Source organism: Mercurialis annua, linkage group LG2 (assembly GCF_937616625.2).
Source record: "Mercurialis annua linkage group LG2, ddMerAnnu1.2, whole genome shotgun sequence".
NCBI classification, from domain to species: Eukaryota; Viridiplantae; Streptophyta; class Magnoliopsida; order Malpighiales; family Euphorbiaceae; genus Mercurialis; species Mercurialis annua.
Window position 1 is genome coordinate 12,019,073 of NC_065571.1, and position 23,367 is coordinate 12,042,439.

General features: G+C 34.3%; 1 protein-coding gene across 1 annotated transcript; it reads right to left on the reverse strand.

Moving 5' to 3' along the window:
• Positions 1-7,868: 7,868 nt before the first annotated feature.
• Positions 7,869-9,119, reverse strand: LOC126668186 (uncharacterized). Its single transcript, XM_050361398.1, has one exon. The coding sequence runs from the start codon at positions 9,117-9,119 to the stop codon at positions 7,869-7,871; it is 1,251 nt and encodes a 416-aa protein (XP_050217355.1).
• Positions 9,120-23,367: the final 14,248 nt, after the last annotated feature.

Here is a 23,367-nt window from a genome sequence, read left to right on the forward strand (position 1 = left end):
CGCATTACATCCGGACTATCGTGAAAAATCAACTCAATTAAATAATGGGCTTTTTATAGATTTGATCAATTTTTCCAAAAAAAAAAAATTTATACTATTCCTACTTTTGTATCACTAAAATACGGTACACGGAGCAAGATATTATTTCTTTTGTATGGTACATTCCTCTCAAAACAAACTTTCATAATTACAATTATTTTCTCTGTTTTCATATTTTTCTCTTTTCTCTCTGTCAACTCATCTTTCGCACAATTTTTTCTTCTTCTCTGTCATCAGCTTCACCTTCAATCCAATATATCGGCATCTTCAGATCTGTGTTTTGTGCTCTGTTTCCACCGTTCTATCTTTGTCTCGCCGTCGAATTCATTTTTTTCGCTCGTTGTTATTATCGCCGGTTTAAATTTGATTTCATCAGATATAAAGTTCATCGTTTCTCTTCTTCTTCGTTTAGATCTACAAATTTTTTTTCTTTACTTTTCTATGTAACAATAATTTTTCATCATTAAACATGTATAAAGATTATCTTTTCATGTTATATAAAATAATTTTGAAATTTATAGATAAAAATCTGTTATTTCTGCACTTTTACTGTGTTTGGTTGTATTTTTGAGATTTTTTGATTCTGTAGCACGATTATTTGATGATGGTTGATTGATGAATTATTGTAATGTTACAGTGTTATTGATTTTATATTGATTATATGTTGACATTGTGTTGATAATTAATTGATATTTTCTTGATTTTAACATTGAAAAATAAGATAATATTGTCTGTGAAATAAACTAAACAAATAAAATTAAACTGAGACTAGATGATGATATGTTAGCACTGGGGAAGAAAAAATATAATCATGTTGAATTATTATATACAGTGTTGATATTGTGTTGATTGTTTTTTGATATTTTGTTGATTTTAGCATTGGTGAAGACGATAATAATAATGTTGAATTATTGCAATTTCACAATGTTAATTTTGTATTGATTTTATGTTGATATTATGTTGATATTTAGTTAATTTTAATAATAGTAAATAAGGTAACATTGTACGTGAAATAAAATAAAAAATAAAAATTAAATTGAAATAATGATGAAAAATAAAAATTAGTGTAATTAAAGATTTAAAGATTTAAATTAATTAGTTTATTAAATATTGTTGATATTGTGTTAATATCAAAACTGGCAAAAAATATTAATACTAAAAAAAATGAAAATCCCAAAAAGTCAAAAAAATTAAAAATTAAATATATGATAAATATTAAATACAGAATAATGGTAAAGAAATATTGGAAAATGAGAATTAATATAGAAAGTAAAATTTTCCAAAAGGTAGCATAAAAAAGTTGGTATGAAATGTAAAAAATTAAAAGGGATAGTAAAAAAAATAAATGTTGGAGAAATAACACATATAAAAAGCCTAAATAATATTTATCAAAAGCGTTCTGAGGTTAAGATTTAGTTGTCAGATGTTTTTATTTCAGCGGGTTTTTACTACAAATATAATGTAACAAGTTTTTCTTATTCCGGGTTGATTTCTTTAGAAATCCGGATTGTATTATATTCGGATGATCTTGTTTTTGTTTTATCCACATTTTGAGTCGTAACTTTTAAAGTACATTATGCCTCTTTTTGTGCGTGAACTTTTAATGTTTGAAGGTTTGCCATTTTTGTGGCTTAATATATTTTTCACATAAAAAAAACATGCAACGTGATCCGCTTAGCAATTTGCTTCCCTAAAATGATAAATCTTAACATTTCAATCTCTATTCAGAAAAGCTATGATCGCCGCCATAATGCTAGAAAAATGTGCACCTTCTGACCTGCCTAAATTTTTCTCAACTACTGTTTGGTTATCAACTTTGAGAATAACCTTTTTGATGCCTAAATTCCAACCCAATTGCAAACCATGAAGCACAGCCGTTATTATGCTTCTATCGCCAAACCATGTTCTATAGTTTCTGGAAAACCCATTAAGCCAATGACCGTCATCATCTCTAATAATCGCACCAGCCTTGGCAATTCTCGTCGACGAACTGAAAGCATCAGTATTAACCCTTTATCCAATTTTCTAGAGGATACTGCAAGCTTATTGAAACAACCTTGCTGCCATGCACAAGTTTATTATGTCTAATATTATCATGAGTTATCTTGATATACTCACTCTTCCCTGTATATCTGAAACAATTTGAGACGTAAGACCTTTTATTACCCAACACAATTTTGTTACGCCCAAATTCTCCATAGAGAAATCCTGAAAATATACTAGCAATCGTCCTTGCAACTCGAGGTGTTATGCCCTAACAAATTCATCAAAACTCAGTCCTTGAATTCCATATTGGAGAAGGTTTGATTTATATTTTTGTGGATAGATCTGAGCCAAGTCTGTTTGGAAAAAATATAATATCGCGACATATGATCTTTATTCTCCTTAGTTACAAGACACTGCGAGCATGGCAGATCAGTGGTTAGATGCATGTGAACTCTTTTTGTGTTACAAATATATCTATCATAAACAACAAGCCATAAAAATGCTTAATTTTTCTCTGGACCTTTCCAACTCCAGATAATTTTTCAGCAATTATCAGTTTCATTCCAGTTAGGGCTGCAAGCGAATTGTATATGTTTTGAGTAGTAAACTATCTCGTCGATGCTAAACTCTAAAAAAAATAAAACCACTGCCATGACTTGGCTATGGTGGGATAATCTAGGCAATCTTAATCAGCCAAGACGTGGGAATGAACTCTAAAAACTTGGCTTAATTCCAATGTTGGTTATTATCAACATAGGCACTAGCTTTGCAATGAATTTCCTCCTCCAAAATAATTCTCGATGCAACCTAGTAAAGGAACGTGTTATCTCCCCACCAGGGCTCAAGCCAGAAAGGAACCGTATATCGTCTTAGAAAACTCATCAAACCTTATTAATGAAGTTATGCCAAATTTTATCAAGAGATTTTCAGAGGTGTGAAGTCTTTATCTGCTAAGACATAACCCTCATTGCCCTGACATGAAAGAAGATGAAGATTTTTGTCCCATTCTTGGAAGATCATTCCTCATCACAAGCAAAGCTCTAATCAACAGTGGGAGATAAGTTGACCTTAAGGATAGGTCAAGATGAGGTACCTTTTGAAATAATTTATGTCAAATTCCATTAAAAGATGAATCTTATAAGCATGTTGATTTGGTTATGAAGGAAGATGCATCTTTGCATTTGCATAATATGGATAAAAATGATAATATTCTACATGTTAGTATTGGAAAAGTAAATTCCATTTCATGTTTCCCAAAACTTGAGCTTGAACACAAAGTAAACAATGCATGCTTAGTTAAAATTCTGAATTATTTCATGTAATTTCTTTCCATTTGATTAAAAAGAAGGAAATTATTATATTGCGTGATTTTAGGAAATATATCAAAGAGAAACGCAATGACAAATTTTATTTGCCATATATTCATCATTTGGTGGAAAGATTTGCATGATTTTATAAGTTATTCATCAAGAATTCATCAGACATACCCAAACCATTTTGGCGTATTTTGACCATGAACATCGAAATGTATCATGATGAAGATATTATAGATCACATCAAAGAAGAACCATTGAAATCCACATTGAGTGTATCTCTTGAGCTTACTTACTCTTAAAAAAACTATGGTGTTTGGAACTTAGCAAAAGATTTCCACACATCGGAAACTATCCTCGACTTTAAATAGAGAAATGGGAAAAAAAGTCGAGCTAATTGACCATAAGTAAGTGATTTTTGGGAGTCAAACCAAATCTTTATCGCATAAACAACAAAAATGGAGTAGAGGTTCATTTGAGCTAAGTACTTATTTATCCCTTACTTGTTTTTCATTGAAATTGTTTTCTTGTGTTGGGTATTCATTGGGGATAATGAAAATTTAAGTATGGAGGTATTTGAACGCTTACTTTGTTTTGTTTTGTTGTACATGTTATTTTAGGTATTTTTTTCCAGTTTTAGTTTTTTTTTTTAAGATTTCATAGTCTTTTGAGAATTTTTTTTTGAACAAGTAGAAGTTATGAATTTTGGAACATATTGAGCTTGATAACATGTTTTGACTACCCTTTATAAAACTTTAATTTTTGTTAATCTTTGATTATTTGGAAATATTTGATTGAAATTATGAGTTTGATTTTATGTTAACTGTATATATTAATTTTTGAGTTTAACAAATTTTTCGCAAAAAACTTTATTACTTTTGAGTTATAGAATTGTCAAATGTTTCAATGTATATTAAGTTTTGGATTGTTTAAATTTATTATTGAATTTTTGAGATGACTTTTACAATTCTATATTGAAGATCGAGAGCTATTTTGAACCTAAATGATTTTTTTAAGTGTGTTAATTGTTACTTATTTGCCAAAACTTGTAATTTTAATTTGATTGAAGAACATATGAGATATGTGATGAAATGAATATGATTTGGGCACTTATATTACACATTTATTTTCTCATTAAAAAAAGCTACCCTATTTTGATAACCAATTTTAAGCCAACCCGTTTTCTTGTTAAATTACACACATGTATTCACCCTTTTTTTTCTAACTTTTAACAATCCTACGAGTTAAGATTTAAACAAAAACTTGAAATAAAAAGATATGAAATTTACTAAAATATTAAGCAATGAAATAAAAAAAACAAAGAAGGAAAAATCAAAAGAATGAAGAAAAGAACAAGCTTCTAAAAAAAGAAAAAAATATATATAAAAAAGAAAATTTTGGTTTATGAACATCAAAGTGCTTGTTTTCAAATTTTAGCTTGTTTAAACTAATTGAAGTCTTAATTCTTACCTTTAACCCTAGTGTCATTATAATTAATAATTAATACCCTTTGATTTGTGTGCTCATTTGTTTCGAGTAGTGGACTTATGATTAGATTGCAAACAGTTCAATTTGTAGCGAGTTAGAAAAAAACGAAAAAAATATAAACCCCAAACAATTGTGTGATTCGAGAGATAACTTGTGAGAAAAAATTTTGGTTTAAAGTTTGAATGTGGTTGAGGATTCGAAGTTCTTCTAATTGTTTAGACATCTAAGCAATTCTGGATAACGATGAAACTGTGATCTTTTGTGTTTGATTTTAACTCATTAGTAATTTTGTGTTTTGTGAACTTTTTGTTAACTTGAGTAAATTCATAATTATCAATTGAGTTTAAGGTCAATTGAACTCAAAATGTGTTTGCAAGTGGTCATTGGTTGCATGAGTTTGGTTTTGCTTAGGATAGTTTTTTATGTTAAATAGTGAAAATTGTTTTGAGGTGATTATTTTATTTGAGGACAAGTAAAAAGTTAAGTGTGGAGGGATTTGACACACTTAATTTGTACAATACTTTTTCTAAATATAATGTGTGCATTATATATTATTTTGAGAAAACTATGCATGAAAAGGTGTTATTTTATAGGTAATGTATGCTAGAAAGACGTGGATTAGGAATCAAAGGAAATTGCAAATAAACGAAGAAAATGTTAAATTGATCCTTGTTCATGAACTGATATTTATGTCCTTCTTCAAGACCTCATATGAGAAAGTGTCATTCATACGAATTAAATTAGACATATCAATATTTCCATATCTTCAAAATTATATCATTCGGAGTTGTCCAGCTCAACCTATGAAGTTTTGAAGATTGACAAATTGCACGTCGCATTAGTTTTCTTGCAGATTTGACCCTTTTCAATCAATTGAATATTTTGGAATACTTAGAGATCTATGATGAATTTATGTTCTTCATAATATATAAACTAGAAATCACAAGACTTTCAATGAATCAAAAATCAAGTCATTAGAAGGTGTGTTTAAAGCGTTATGACTTTCTGAAATTACTGGTGGCGCTGAAGTGAATCTTGCCGAGTTCAAGGTTCTTGCCGCCGGACTGCAATGGCAAGGTCGCAGGATTACTCTTTGTGCAAAACTCCTTTCGAGCTCACAAAATCCTGCCACTCGGCAGGATTGGGGTAGCCGAAAAGATGATCTCACGAGGAGTTTTGTGATTTTTCCTATTTTCGCTAAGAGTCCTATTTCGACCAAGATTTGATTTGAAATAGATTACTAGGATTTCCCACATTTATAAATTTAACCCAAGGCTATATAGTTACTTTTTGTTTAGATTTAGTTTTTCATTAGTTTTTAGGTTTGCAAACAATCATTTTAGGTTAATTACATTTTAGTCCTCAGTTTTAGTTTTTGTGATTTAAAGCTCTGAAATGTGGAACTCAAGTTTTTGTGTTTAGAATATTTTCAGGTTTTAATTCAAGTATATTTTATTCTTTTCAATTATTTAATTATGTTTATTAATCTTAGCTTGTTGATTATTTTAATTATGTCTAGTTAAATCTTTTAAATCTAAAATATTATTAGTAGTATGAGTTAATTCAAATATGAGATTTAATATTTTATCTTTCATTATTCTTGCAATTCTTGTTATTAAGTTTAACTAGGATGATATTTGTGCGTTGCACAGGTTGGAATTTTTTTAAAAAAAATTACTCCCTCCGTCCACAAAAGATAGGTTGATTTCCCTTTTTAGATGTCCGAAATTATAGGTTGATTTCCTTTTAAGGAAGTTAGTTAATTAAGTAATTGACTATAATATCCTTAGTTAAGTTAGTGCTTAGTCAACTAAATTTAATTTTGATCAAGTTTTGATATTAACATCAATTAATAGTCTTTGATAATTTCCATATGTTTATGATGATATATACAGTGTCTCTTTCATTTTCTTTCTCTGAACATACTAAAAAAATGGAAAATTCTAAATCTTCTAAAAACATGTCAATGACAAATAGTCTGCCAAAAAAATTGCAAATAAGAAAGCCAAAAGTGATGTTAGATTTAAACAACTCTCCCAAGGAAGATGGATTTATCTCCCATGAACAAGAAATTGACAAAGAAGTTCGTCACATGATGAAGTTTTACAGAGAAGACAGTACATGATTTATTTATTGAAATCTTCTGTTAGTATGCATAATTTTCTTCACTATCCTTTTTTGTGTTAGAAATAAACTATTTCTAAATCGCAGTTGAAGCTCATGTGTTGTAATCTCGTTTTTATGAAATTCCATTACAACAGCTTCAATATCTAGAATTTTTAGTGATTTATTAGGAGCAGTTCTTATCTTTTTACTGAAAATATGAGTTCACTGGAAAGCTGACTCATACTTGAAATACTATTGAATATTGACAAGACAATGAAAATTAGACCAATAAGAAGTTTATTTAAAATGGAAAAACTTTTAGCCATAATATTGTGCATTTGTATAAATAGGAAGCATTTCTGCATAATTGGATGCATACTGTTTCAAATTTTAAAAAAAATGAGATTTGTACCATTCAAATTACAAAAATAAGACATTTTGCCTTATTCAACTTATCAAACTCATGGTTGCCATCGTTTTTATGCATCAAACAAATGGCATTACTCATTATTTGCAGATGTAGTTTTTACAATATAATTAGGAATGAAATTTGTATGTACAAGTGTTTGACGAGTCTTTTGGGTCAAACTATTCTACTTTAAGCAACCAATTACCTATATCAAATATGAAATGAACAATTTGGTTGATCTAATCTAAGTCTCTTTTAATTTGAACACATATAATCTGAATAATTTAAAATAAGATGACATCAATATAAAAGATACTCCAGCAAACATGTCAGTTGTAAAGAAGAAACAAATAAAAACATACCATGCATATCTATAATTTGCAAACAGTAAAACAAGAGTAACAAATAAACAAACATATCTATAATTTGCAAAGATGAAATAAATGAAAACATATCAGTTTCAAATACCAGCAAACATGTTCCAAGAAATTAAACTAATGCAATCACAAATCTAGACAATAAATAGTTCATAAACTAGCATCTTGATTAACAACATCAGTCCTATAATTTTCAGTTTGTGAATTTGTAACTTGATTAAAAACTTGATTGCACTCAAGTCTCCCAATCATCCTATGTTTGCTCATGTGTGGGATTTTATAGTTATTCCCTCCATTAATCTTCATGACTTCATGCATGCAAGATTGCAATGTCAAAAAACTGTTATTCAATTCTTCAACTGGATATTGCTCAAATGCTTTTTCCACGGCCAAAATGAACTCATCATAAGTTCGAGGAGTTTCTTTATGTTGAATCGAATCAATAGCTCTAAAAAAGGCCAAGTCCAAGACGTTCATATCTGGACTATTAAGAGGTTGGCAATGTAACTTGATTTCATAACCATCCATTTTTGCTGCTCTATTAAATTCACCATCATTGACATTCAATTGTGGTTTTGCATTATCTTGTTGAATATAAATAGTTCTAGAACTAAAACATGGCCACTTTTCTTTAATCGAAGGCAATAAATTATTAATCAAATAAGATCGAGTTACCTCCTTAGTCACCGACATAATTGGTTTTGTTTCCATTGTCCCCGTTGTTCTATTTTTGCTATTTCGCTTTGCTGGTTCTTTACAAACAAATGGCCATATTCCGATTTTCTCATCAAATGTCATACCGGTATCAACATCGATACGAGGACGAGCACTGGCAGCTAAAAATATTATTTTAGAAATGAAACACTTACTTTTGCAAGTTCGGAAAGGCTCACTTTCATCGGGAAGTAGGTAGTATTTTTGTGTTGTTCTCGACATGTAGTACCACTCTTCATCGATATGGATTTGATCATACATATTGACAAACTTTGGTGAAGTATCAATAGTATCTTTATCAACCATAGACAAACAAAATTCCAATCTGGCTTTCAAATTTTCTTCCGATAAATAGGGCTTCAAAGCATTTGAATATGGTCGGATGTAATCTTCTTTAATTCTTTTATGAACCGTTGATTTTGGATATTTCAGCTCAGATGAAAGCGACCGAATATTGGTGCGACGGCTGAACGGAATATCTCGCATTCGATTAAAGTCCAACTCAATTCTTTTACGACCAACCTTTTTCACAAGATTACATGAGAGATCAGGTAAACTCCCTTTTGTTACATGTATTGCTTGTTGATGTAGTCGATTTACCGATCTTGTCAATATTGAAAAGTAATCCGCAATTTTCTGTATTACTCCTTTTGGTAATTTTCCTTCTTTTGTTTCTTTGAGTAACATTTCAATAATGGCTTGTTTCTTATCAGGAGTGAAGTTTTGCTTTTATTGGACATAAGAGAATTTGGAATGGTTATACCTATTTCTTCTGGCATATCATTCAAATTAAAAAGGAATGATTGAGAATAATTTTGTGCATCTGGAGAAATTTGTGGCTCATTATTTGCTAAATTGGAATTTTTTTTCATTTTTAGCAATCTTGTTATGGAAAATCTCATACGTAATTTTATATTTGAAAATTCTATATTGAAATTTTTTATATTTGGAAATAAAATAGCAGGATTTCTGGACAGAATTTTCATAATGGCGGCAAGTAAAAATCTAAAGAGAAAATGAATAGATTTATGCTGTGATAATTAGAGTAATTTAATTAGTGGACATTTAATGTGTTAGTGCCTTCTTCTGTTTGGAAACAAAATATGTAAGTGGGATTTCTTTGCGTTTAATCCTAAAATGGTGGTAACTCAATCTTTTTAAGAGAAAATGTAGAAAATTTGGAGTAATTAATTAGAGTAATAGAGTTAATTAGAACTCATGCAATTAATAAGATAAAATTTGTTTGATAACCGAGATTGAGTGTGTTAGTTACAAGGAAACACTAAAACACTTATTTAATAGGGGTATAACAAACCATCAGTACAATTTTAACTAAAATAACTAAAATTCTTAATCTGTGTGTAAACTCAAATCAGCCTATCTTTTGTGGACGGAGGGAGTATGATATTATTTGAGGTATTTTTTATATTATTGTAATTTTTTTGTAGTAGATAAAATATTTTTTGCATTTTTATTTAAATCTTTTTTTTTTAAAAAAATTATTATTTTTTTGTTTGTGTTTCAATGAATACCAACCGGTAAATTGATGGGCTAATGAATATTTGAACTGAATTAATTTTTTTATACTTCAACATTGAAAAGCAATAATTCAAAGATAGACAAAATTATATTACTTATTTTATGAAGTCATTTTATACTAAGTATTCTTTTTTTTAAAAAAAACTAGTACTTTTTAACTTTTTCATGAAAATTAAAATTTCAACACAAATGAAAGTGAAATATTATTTTATTTGTTTTATTTGGACCAAAGAGATACATGAGTCTTACCTTATTCTTGTTTTAAACTTTATAATCTCAACATCCAAAGTATATAAAATTCATGTTAAATCGAATTGTTTTTCATAATGTACCATCGTCCAATTTTTATCTCAATGTCCATCTTCTCTGTTGTAACATTTGATGGATAGACGTACATGATGCAATTGTTTGTACTTAATTAGTTGATAAAGAGTGTCTCGCAAGCTTGGAAGTTTGATTTTTTCTGAAGTATTAACAAATATTCTTTTGAATATGTTGACTTCTTTGTGTCAAGGTCCAAGTGATATGACTATGACATACGTATATAGCGATTGAGGATTTGCAGTTGATGTCGATTTTCTAAACAACTTCAATCCTTTTCGTTTATTTGATGAAGAAAACATTAATTTTGATCCTAGTATATACTCCGCTCTATTATTTTTCGCCACTAGAAGACGATGAAAAAATTGTTGTTATATTTGTTAACTTAAAAAATTTCTAATAAAGGTTTGAAAGGTCGATCTCCTTCAACATGTGATCTCCACTATCTAGTAAATTGAAACTTTTTGAGTTGTAATATGTTTAAAAAACGATAATAAATAATTTCAACACAATTATGTGATATTAAATTGAAACTTTTCGACCACATAATTTTCAACACAATTACGGCAAGTGGCACCCTTTAATTCTAACATCTAGACTCCTGAAACTCCTGAAACTCTTAAATATATTTAACAGAATAAAAAACGACTTTTTAGAAGATAAAAAAACTTACACAGCATTCACGACTCTTAAGTAAACTGTCGTTCAATCTTCTCAATTAAACTCACACATTGTTCAAGCTTCTTTAGCAAATTGATCTTCTCTTATCAAACAAACTTACACGCCGCTCAATCTGCATTATTTAACCTATCTTAATCAATCAAGATTCAGCTTCAACATCCCAAAACCCACCAAAAAAACCATCGTCGTCTTCAATTTTCCATACAACTTAAAATCAAGAACAGAAATATCGACAACTTTGGTAAAACTATTTAATTTTCACTCTTTAAAATTTATGATGTGTCGCTGTCTCAATATTCCAAATTACTGTACTCTGACTCGTAAGGTGCTCGAATAAATGGGTTTAAGAACACGTACCACTAAAAATTTAGTCAATATATAAAGAGTTTTAAGCTCGTGAACGCTTAGCTAGTCCTAAATTAGATCAAAAGTGATAATCTATCTAATTCAAGACATACTTTCAAAGGGAATGAAGAACTGCATGAAATAAAACCTTCAGCAGGACAAGGAAGATGTGAGCTTGCGAATCTTGGAATTTGATTGAATGTACTTTAATGCTTATTTTCCTTTCTATCATTTCTTCTTTTATTTTGAAGAAAACATCTTCATAGCTCTTCTAGTTAGACATTTTATTTAGTTCTGTATTTATTTTGAAGAAAACAACTTACCATAAGGAGACTGAATTGTTAAGTTTATTGGAGGAACATGAGATACTGAAGGCAGAAACCAATAGCAAGGAAATGAACTGGAAAAAGAAAATTACGATCATATTTAATATACCAAAATATTAACACTGCATCATCTTGCTTGTTAGGGGGCGGATTTAGAAAATTTACTTTGAAAAAAACAAACAGTTCAAAAGTATTAATTTATAAATAAAAACTCTTGATTATTAGGGAAAAATATTTTAAATATAATTTATTTCGTTCTAATTAATACTAAAACAAATAGCTAACACTCTTCAACAAACGATCAACCATAAAATGTACAAATTTGGGTAGAAAAATTCATGTTAGATCTTATGGAATAACATGTAACAAATCTTTTGCCGTTCAAATAGGCCAAAGAAAACATGAAGATAGTAAATTTAAATAAATTATGTGCCTAATGCAAACAGTAGAATTCTAGAAACCTTTATTTATATAGTATAGTATATATTGGTAATCACATCCTTTTACATTGATGTATATATTGAAAATGATATTTAAGAGAGTTAATTAGATAATAACTAATCATGCTATTTATGTGATGTTAAATTTGAACAATTGCAAATTTTATTTTTTTAGATAAACATATACTCATAAATAACTTTATTATGTTTAAATCTATTAAAAGGAAGCAACATAATGACTTAGTTGGAATTTCCGCACCCAGTAAATATGTTGATAAGAAGTAGAGAGGCATTTTTGGAGCATGAAGTTTGGTGGTCTGTCAACTTTTTCATTAACTTTCAACGTATCTTTTCGATAATTAGGGATAATATTATGTCAAATATCTTTCCCAGGATTTAGGGATACTTATTTGTCAATGTATATTGTTCATGATTCTATGATAGTTATTGCAGTAAATTATTTTCCATTACTTATAGTAGTTTTATATTGTACAAATTTAATTTGGTAGTTTTCCTTCATTAGTTATTTCGCTCAAATTATGAGTTGTATCTTTGCTACTCTTTTGTATATAAAAGAATTATCATTCAATACAATATACAAGTTCATATTTTCACATAGTATCAGAGCTGTGAAATCATACACTCTCAATCATGGCTGATCATATCAACAAAATAGAGCCTTACACTATTCATCATTCTAATAGCCCTTCCGCTGTTCTTGTCTCACCTCTCTTGATAGGAGACAAATGGATCTTGGAGTCATGCAATCACCATAGCTCTTTGAGCCAAAGACAAGTTGGGATTTGTTGATGGTTCTTTTCCAAATTTGAAAAGAACAAGGTGATATTCCATCTTGGGAACGCTGCAATGATCTTGTAAGAAGTTGCATTCAATTCAGTCTCTCCGGACATTCGTCCGAGTATCTTATATGCTGATACTGCAATGCAAGTTTGGATTGATCTTAAGGAGCATTTTTCTCAATCAAACGCTCCTAAAATCTATCAATTGAAATTATCCATCACTGCCTTGAAGCAAGAAGGCATGTCTGTTTCTTCATATTTTACACAGCTTAAGTCATAGTGGGACGAACTCGGTTCCATTCTTCCCGTACCTCCATGTATTTGTGGTAATGCCAAAACTATCATTAAACAACAACACCAAGATTGTGCAATGGAATTTTTGCAGGGACTTTATGACAGTTTCTCGGCTACCTGAAGCCAAATTCTCTTGATGGAACCTTTTCCATTCATTCAATGAATTTACAACTCGGTACGTCAAGAAGAGAAACAACAAGAAATCAATATCCGACCAGCTCCTATTGTTGACTCGGCTGCTTTTCAAGCTTTTACGCGGTTAAATCGTCAATCTGGAAAGAGGCAACGTCCCTTTTGTGACCATTGCAATAAGCATGGACACACTCTTGCAATATGCTATCAATCCATGGATATCCAGACAAACAAGTCAAAACCTAATCCGTGTCTTCAACCATAAATGCTGCTCCACCACCGTTAACATCTGAGCAGTACAATAAAATGTTGGCTCTCTTAGCTAAAGGAGAATCTGATGGACCATCAGCTTATCTAGCAGGTATAATTTTAAATTGTTGGATAATTGACTCTGGCACATCAAATCATATATGCACATCTTTATCTCTATTTTCTTCATATACATGTATTAAAAATAATCTATTAGTTCAGTTACCCGATGGATCTCATGCGCTTGTGACACACATAGGCACCATTCATCATTCTCCAACACTCACATTTTGAAATGTTTTTTTATTCCATCTTTTAAATTCAATTTATTATCAATCTCACAATTAATAAAGTCAAAATAATTGTGATATTCTTTTTTCTTCATTTGAATGTTTTTTTTTTCAAGTTCGAGTAACGAAGACGACAATTGGTCGGGGTAATGTTCGTTATGGACTCTGTTAGCTTTCTGCGCAAGCTGTAATTCCGCTTTTTCATTTCAAAATTGCAATACGTTTGATGTATGACATTCTAGACTTGGCCACCCATCACAATCTCGCTTGGATTGTATTCTTAAGCGTTTTATCAAAGTTAAATTTCATAGTAATAAAAATAATAGTTGTGATGTTTGCCCGCGAGCTAAATTATCACGTCTTGTTTTTTCTCAAAGTACTACAAGCTCTTCTCATTGTTTTAAATTAATTAATGTTGATATATGGGGTCCCTTTTCCATACCGTAACATAACGATTCACGTTTCTTTTTAACTATTGTCGATGATTATTCGCGTTGCACTTGGATATATTTAATGAAAAGTAAATCTGAAACTTTCCATATGTTAACTCATTTTTTAATCAAATCAATCGACAATTCAATAAAAAAATATCACAAACTAATTCTAGAAATGGAGGGATTTTCCTTCATCAATTACAAACAATTCGTTCCGACAACAACACTGAATTTCTTTCCAAACTAATGCCAACTTGATTCAATGATCATGGAATTGTCCACCAACGAATTTGCGTTGGGACTCCTCAACAAAATGGAATTGTTGAGAGGAAACATCGCCATCTCCTCGATGTTGCCCGAGCTTTACGTTTTCATGCTAAAAATCTGCCACTTTTTTTTTGTGAAGAGTGTGTTCTTACTGCAGTTTTTCTAATGAACAAACTTCTTGCTCCAATGCTTAAGCACAAGTCGCCCCATCAAATTTTACTTGGTACCGTTCCCTGTCACTCTTCATTACGGGTTTTCGGTTGCCCATATTTTGCTAAAAATATGAACATTCAACATAAATTTGATGCGCGAGTAAAATCTGGAATTTTTGTTGGTTATCCTTTTGGCCAAAAAGGATATCGAATATATGATATGAAAACATATAGCATATACGTCTCACACGACGCGATCTTTTATGAAACTATATTTCCATTTCATGATATATCTTTGTCATCACCTGTCAAACCAATTTACATAACACCTCTTAATGATAAGGGAGGTATTGCTCATTCCAATCCTGCCATACAAAATTCCTCTGTTGACATAGCGAATCCATTGATGGACAATTTGCCTATAATTACTTCATCAAATCCGGATTCCCATGTCCTTCCTCCACCTATGTCTAATAATTTTTTTTCAGATGAACATAATCGACAGCCATCTAATCATTCGCAACGTGTTCGTTGACCATATTCCCATCTAAAAGATTATATTTGCAATAATGTCTCTTCGTCTACTGTTTTTCCTCTAACATATTTTTTCTCCTTAAAGGGTTTTCGCAACACTCATCTCACTTTTCTCTCTAATATCATTCATAATGATGAACCACGTTCTTATTCCCAAGCCATGAAATCTGCTCAATGGCGTGAAGCAATGTCAAATGAAATCAAAGCTCTTGAAAACAATAACACTTGGTCTATATGCTTACTTCCCCCTAAGAAAATCGTTATTGGTTGTAAATGGGTATACAAAATCAAATATCATCCTGATGGATCAATTGAACGCTACAAAGCGCAGCTTGTTGCCAAAGGCTACACTCAAATTGAAGGAATCGATTATCATGATACTTTTGCACCTGTAGCAAAACTTATTACATATCGACTTTTTCTTTCTATTGCTGCGATAAAGAATTGGTCTCTTCATCAACTTGATGTTAATAATGCATTTCTACAGGGTGATCTTAATAAAGAAGTTTACATGAAACTTCCCTTTGTAATGATGCTTGTGATACCGTGTTAAAAGATTTTTGTGGAGCTCAGAATTGTAGAATAGCATAGATGCTTGTGTTTAAGTAGCTTACATGATGCTAAATCGATTTGTGAGTAATCATCATTAAAGCAAATTGATTGGAAGAGATAATAAGAACGTACTTACAAAACATGAGCTCATCCATTTTGTTTGCGTTGCGCGGTCTATGTGGAATTACTTACTCTTAATGCTTTAAATAAATTGTCGAATTTTTTTCCCCTGATGGAATAAGCAAATAAACAAAGAGAAAGCGAGGGTGCCACAAATCCCACATCGACCAGGAAAGAAGGAAAAAACAAGGCGCGCCACAAACACTATAAAAAGGCCACGAACCCATAAGTCCAGGACACGCAATCCGAACGAACAAACGTCCCATATGCTGAACCATTTGTCTTATCCAAACACTAAAACTAACTTACAAGTTCTGATACTCAAGATACAAGTCGCGAATCACATCCGACACCCAGATCTATCATTTGGCGCCGTATGTGGGAACTCCTAGAACAAATTTCACTGATCAGATTCGACGATAGAGGATGTAAGCAAGGACACAGCGGGACAAGCGGTCAAGGAAAAAAGCACCTTACCTGGCGGATCTGTAGTATCGAACGAAGACAGTCCCCTAACCCCATAGCTCCAGGGACAACCGGAAGATAATTAATCTTCTTTCAGGGCTTCAGAAGTCCAACACCCACTCCTGAAGATGGGATTAGTCAGGACTTCCAGGAAGCCATGGGCCGCACAATGGATGGGGCAATGAGGCGTTTCAGAGAAGAAGTGACCACTATGGTCAAAGAAGCGACCGAGTCAATAAAGTCACAAGCACCCAACAACAAGAACCGGAGTACAAGCGATAAATGGACGGGCGGAATAGAGAAGACACACCAATACGGTCGACGATCCGGAGGGAAAGGATTCAGAAGCAGTCACGATAGAAGACAATGAGAGGGAAGAAGCGGACTTGCCTCCCCCAAATGATCGGAGATAGGGACGGACATCGTAGACCCGAAGGAAGTTCAAAGGCTCATTAAGAAGCGATGTAGAAAGCAGCCAAAGAAAAGTTAAGAGAGCACGTCCACGCCAACAACATGACGGACGAAAAGTCACCCTCAGCAGTAAGAATGCTGTCCGAGAAATGGCCAGAGAGACTCAAGGTCCATAACTTTGATAACTTTGATGGAACCGATTGTACAGCAAGCCACCCCACTAAATTGTACAACAAGATGGTCCTACTGAATGTCCCAGATGCAATACTTTGCAAGGCATTTCCGACCACACTCAGTGACACGGCACAACGATGGTATAACAGCTTGAAAGCTGGATCAATAGCCACATGAAGACAGCTGAACAAAGAGTTTGTGGTAAGATTCTTCACAAACATCCTACCTAAAAGAAGCTCAGAAGAACTCTACAGGTGCAAGCATGGCGAGGGAGAAACGCTCACATTGAAAGATTCAACGACGAAGCCATGGAAATTGAATATCTTAATAATGACACGGTGGTACAAGCCTAAAGAAGGGCACATAGATGGGAGTGCTAGGGGATAAGCTAAGTTTGAAGAAGCCAAAGACCTACAAGGAGGTAATGGCAGTAGCTCAGAAATGCATTAATATGGACGATGGAAGGAGGCAGAAGACTAGCGACACGACCAAAAAGGAGGAAAGCAAGGGGAGTGCCTCCTAAAGGCAATCTTCACATTCGCGAAACAATTATGGCACAAGCCATCACAGCATCAGCAGGTACACCCCATACAAAGAAAGTAACCATTGGAGAAACGATAACAGGTATACCAACGACTATCGATCAAGATATGGCGACAAAGCCGAGGCATTCACACTGTTGAACACAACAAAGGCGAATGTTCTGATGTGGGTCAAAGAGAACCGGATACTCGTGACATGGCCCAAGAAGATGATCCATAGAATCGGGACAAGAGATGAAAATTGATACTGCAAATTCCACGAAGACTACGGGCATGACACAGAAGAGTGCTACGACCTAAAAAAGGAGATATAAAGGATGATTGAATCGGGAGTGTTGAGGAAGTTCACAAGCCACAAGGAGGAAAAAGAGCAACGAAAAGAAGGAACCGACAAGAAGGAGAAAAAGGAAGAGGAAATGGGAAGGAAGAAAGAAATCGCAGGAGTCATCAACGTCATATTCGGGAGGGGGGGAGAAAGCACAGGAGAGGGGAGAAAAAAAATCAAGGATAACAAGGGTAATCACCATTTCGTCGGATGATGGGACGCACGTAAAAGGACCACATAACGACGCGTTAGTGGTAGAAGCAATCATCAACAACTTCCTGGTCATAAAGCTGCTAGTAGATGAGGGAAGCGAGGTAAATCTTATGACATGGACTAGCGGAACTGATGATAGAGTTTGGAAGAGGAGGGAGAGAGACGAAGGAAATCAAAACATCATTCTCGGTCGTGGACATGCCACTGGCTTACAACAGAAAACTAGGGAGACTGTTCCTACACGACTCTGGAGCAATCACTAGCATTCGCTACCTAATGATGAAAATACCAACTGCAGGAGAAGTTATTAATGTCAAGGAGGATCAGGAAGTAGCTTCCAAATGCTACACTAATGCCATGAAGGAAACAGTGGGGTAGAACATCACTACAGAAAGGAAAGCCAAAGACCGAAGGCCAAAGGATAAAGATAGTAGCCTTCATTTTTATTATCATTAAAATCTCCATGTCAATTTCAATACAATCAAAGTAACAAAATGCGAAAAAAAACCCAACTATCGACAACAACAACAAACGGAATATGCAAACAAATCCATACAAACAAGCGACAAATGTGATACATATCTCATAAGGCAATGGCCAAACAAAAGAGATACATATCTCTCAAGGCAACAACCAAATAAAAAGAGATACATATCTCTCAAGACAACAGCCAAACAGAAGGAGATACATATCTCCCTAAAAGGAAACAGCCAACTAAAACGGAGATTCACATCTCCTAAGAATAACAACAAAACAACACAAAATGTATACTCTTAAAAGCAACAACAACACAAGGGAGGAACAGAGTCAACGAAGAAAATGACAGGCACAACAGGAAAAACGCTCCATAAAGCAACTATCAAGCAAACGAGAAAGTACAACGCAAAGTTAAGCAACATATAAGTAAACGAAAACAAATCGGTAAAATAAACAAAAGATAACGCAAAGAAGTATTATTGAAATACATGTGCGGCACAAAAGGAGGCCACACTCTCCAGAAATTACAAAATAAAAATAATAAAATAAAAGAAGAGAAGAAAAGAAACATAAAACGGCCAACCAAAACCCTAGTCTAAGAAGGCAAAAGACCGACTACCGAAGACGAAAGAGCAAAGGAAAAAGCGGCAGAGGAAGGGGCAGGAGAAGTCGAGCCCACGGCTAAAGTAGAAACGGGAGACACACCTCCAGGAGAAGGAGAAGCGCCAAACGACGTCTCAATCGCAGACCTTTGGGCTGTTAAGGCGGAGAGGCACTAATTGTGAAACTGGGCCAGATCAACATAAAGAAAGGATAGGTCTGCCACCAGATACTCTTTCAAGATAACCGATCTAATAGACCGAGGGTAATGCTGAAACATCATAGGAACTACATCAGTAGCCTTCTCTAACTGATTTTCCAGGGCCTGGCTATGCAACTCCAAGCGAGAATGCTCTGCCTCCACCTCCGCCCGATCTAAACGAAGACTGTTTAGAGAAGCCTCTAAATCCGCAATATGATTCTCCTGCGACCGAGAAGAATCCTGCAACGACTTCACTTGTTTACCTCGCTGATCAAGTTGCTTCTCCAACGAGGTCGCGAGAACGATCTTCTCACGAAGGTTGGTTCTCAAAGACTTGCTGGAGGCCTTTAAAGAAGCGATTTCCTCCGCCTGCCGATGGTGCGACTCTCGCACCCTCTTTAAGGCCGCGCTCATCTGTTTGAACCGGGAATTAACCTCCGAACGGTAATTGGCATAAGCCGGAAGTCGAGTCTGATCGTCTTCCAGTCGACGAACATCGTCTAGGAGACAAAAACAGCTGGCATAAATAGAGGGCGCACCTCCCATGCCAAGAACTTTTTCAGAAAAAAGATAGCGGGTACCAACTCTGAAGATAGCCAATACGGCATTTCAGATGTGATTTGAGTCTAGTGGGGAGCCCTTCAGTAAGATGAAGCAGCCCCGGTCAACGACGTCACCTTTGAGCACAAAAGTAGAGCAAGGAACATTCCGACGAGGGGGGGAGGCAGGTTCTAGAGAAGAATCTGGAGGGCCAGTGGCAGGACGTTTCTTAGTACCCTCAGGAGATACAGAGGGATGAGACACGAGATACGTAGCAGCTGGAGAAGACACCACTACCACCGACACGGAATTAGTAGCAACTGAAGAAAGGGCCACAGAGGAGGCAGCAACAGGCATGACCGCCGGGAGAGAAGCCAGAGAAGCAACAACTGTTGATAAGCTTTCTATTAAAAGCCAAAGAAAAGAAATATCAAAGAAGGGAGCTATTTATAAGCTTTTCTTGGAAGGCAAAAAGAAAACAAAAGGGCAAAAGAGGAAGAATTTATAAGTAATAAATGGCAATAAAGTAACTATAACTACTACGACACCATAATTGAAGAGGCGCATGCAACTCAACCGTCAAAAGCAATCAGGAGAGAGAAGCACGATGCGTGAAAAAAAAGGATAATTAAAAAAGACGTGACAACTATAAACGCACTACCACATGGCACTATAAATATAAGAGAAAGAAAGAAGAAAACCACACGTAAAAGAGGAAAACCAAAGGGTGGAGTCTCCCTGAGGCTTTTTGTAGCTTGCTTAGGTTGGGTTAAACAAAACCAGTAAACCAAATCAAGCAATAAAAAGCGCAGGAAGAACCCAAGAGTGAGAAAGATAAGTAACAGACGAAGGCTGCTCCGGCCTACAAAAATCATGGAATCTCCCTGAGCCTCTTCGTAGCCTGTCTTGGTTGGGTTAAAAAACCAAACAACCAAAACATGCTACGAAAAGCACAGGCAGAATCCAGAAGAAAAGAAGAAACGAAAAGCGAAAGCAGTACCGGCCGCCTCAGATGGGTGGAAGAAAATGCTAATACTGGCGATTTTTGTAGCAAAACCGACAGACAAGACAACACCAACAAAAGAAGAGCAGAGCAAGGTTAATAGAAAAACAACATAAATCGCAATAATCAAGACTCGGCATAAATACCCAGCCATTGCAATAACTCGTAGGGGGGCATTAATAATGGAATAAGCAAATAAACAAAGAGAAAGCGAGGGAACCACAAATCCCACATCCACCAGGAAAGAAGGAAAAGACAAGGCGCGCCACAAACACTATAAAAGGGCCACGAACCCATAAGTTCAGGACACGAAATCCGAACAAAAAAACGTCCCATACGCTGAACCAATTGTCTTATCCAAACACTAAAACTGACTTACAAGTTTCGATACTCAAGATACAAGTCGCGAATCACATCCGACCCCCGGATCTGATAAGTGAAATTTGTCTAGAAAGCCACATCCGGATTGCGTTGCCCGGTTTATGTGGAATAACTTACTCTTAATATGATTTGAATAAATTGTCAAATTATTATTTTTCCTGAGCCATAGTAATAAGGACGCTTTGGGACAATCAGATTATAATCAATAGGTTAACATCGTCTACGAAATAGGGGCTAACAAGGTTTAATCTATCCTCCGTTGTAAAGAATAATTAAAGTAGGATTGATAGAGATTCAATTAATGATTTGAATGAATATCCATATGAAAACAATATTCTAAGTTTCTTTTCACCATTGTTATTCCATATTTATTTTCTATATTTAGTTACTTTAGTAGAAAACTAATCTTTCAAAGTTCTTGGTTCAAATAATAATTAATTAACTATTTTAGTACTAAGTACGATTCTCTGTGGATTCGACTAGTATTTATCACTTTATTATTTGTTTCATTGATACTGTTCACTTGTAATTTCGTGCATCATTAATAAAACTGAAAAATTTGACTTTTGTTCTACCATACAAGAAATGGAAGACCCAAATGCTAACCTCGGTCTGCCGAAGCCTCCACCAGCAACACATCACAAATTATACTCCTTTTATACTAAGTGATAACGTAGCACATCTAATAGGGGCGAAGCAACCTCGCCAAAAACGAGCATCGCTAAGTCAAGCATTTCACCGACCTAATGACAACTTCCGACCTTCTCCTAAATCACAGTTCACACGACTTGGGGGGTCACCGGATCGATGGGCATTTGAACATCATCCGAGGCATTCGTTTTCGATAAGGTCGGATCAAGGATCCTGTCCGAGCTCCGAGATATGCCCAACTCAGAAGCCAGAAACAGACGAGCGGGATCCGAACATTCCGGGCTCCAGACCTGGGCTGAGCTTCGAGACGAGAAACGTACAAGCCCGGATCAGACGACCCGAGCTTCGAGATACTCTCAAGTGCAAGAACCAAAACTATGATAGCTTAGTCCCCAAGTTATCCGGGCTTCGGGCCCTGACCGAGCTCCGAGGTCCAGCCCGGGAGTACACGCACGTGTACCGGATCCTGGGACCACAGAAGATCTTCTGACAGGTATGTGAGGAATGTTCCCTCTGACGCACCTAACAACCTGCGCCTCACGCAGGGATATTCCTCCACGTAGGCATAACTGAATTCTGGGACCACGCGACTCACAGCTTGCCAGCAAGGCAGGTTTGTCCTTAAACCCTAACTATAAATATAGGGTTTAAGGGCAAACCCTAGGTAACTTCTTTTTTTTTCCCTCAACTCAGACTACTCTTTTCTCTTCTTCTTCTTTTTGTACCTCAAAACCTTACTTGAGCGTCGGAGCGAACTTCCGGTGACCCCCACCGGAGTTCCTTCTGACCTCTGTCTGTTTGTTGTGTGCAGGTTGATAAAGCTCAGATCCGTTTTGGTGATTTATCACTAAGCATCACATTGGATTTCTGGAAATTAACTTTCTAACCAGACAATCCCTCATATCAATCAAACACTTCTTTAACTGCTTCCTCCTTTTGCAGGCGCTTTGAAAAACAGGAAACAATAATCCATAAAGAATATATGACTAATTAAGGGAGCACCCCAATACACTACCACCTCATGAATCCGACTTGCTTTCTCCATTTTGGCTAACAAAAAACTTAACCCTTCTGCAAAAATAATAAACAAATAAGATGAAAACATATATCCCTGTCTCAATCCGCGACTAGGCACAATTGGTTTCATATCAACACACTCGCCAATGCTAGTATATTTAACAGTCGATACACAAGACATAATAACCTGAATCCAACGACTTTTAATACCCAGACTAGACATCATAAGCTTAATAAAACTCCATCGAACTCTATCATACACCACTCTTATCAAATTTTACGGCCATACCATGCTTCTCTTCTCTTTTTTGTTTTAAACAATGCCCGTTCTTAAAAGTCATAAGAAAATTATCTGTAATGAGCTTATTCTTAACAAAGGCACTTTGATTCTCTGAAATAATCAAAGACATCAATCTTTAAGAATAATTTTGTAAATTGCATTATAGAGTGAGATAGGT

Bases quoted from the DNA above. Each gene is read 5' to 3' on its own strand.
- LOC126668186 (XM_050361398.1), bottom strand. From the start codon at position 9,119: ATGTTACTCAAAGAAACAAAAGAAGGAAAATTACCAAAAGGAGTAATA.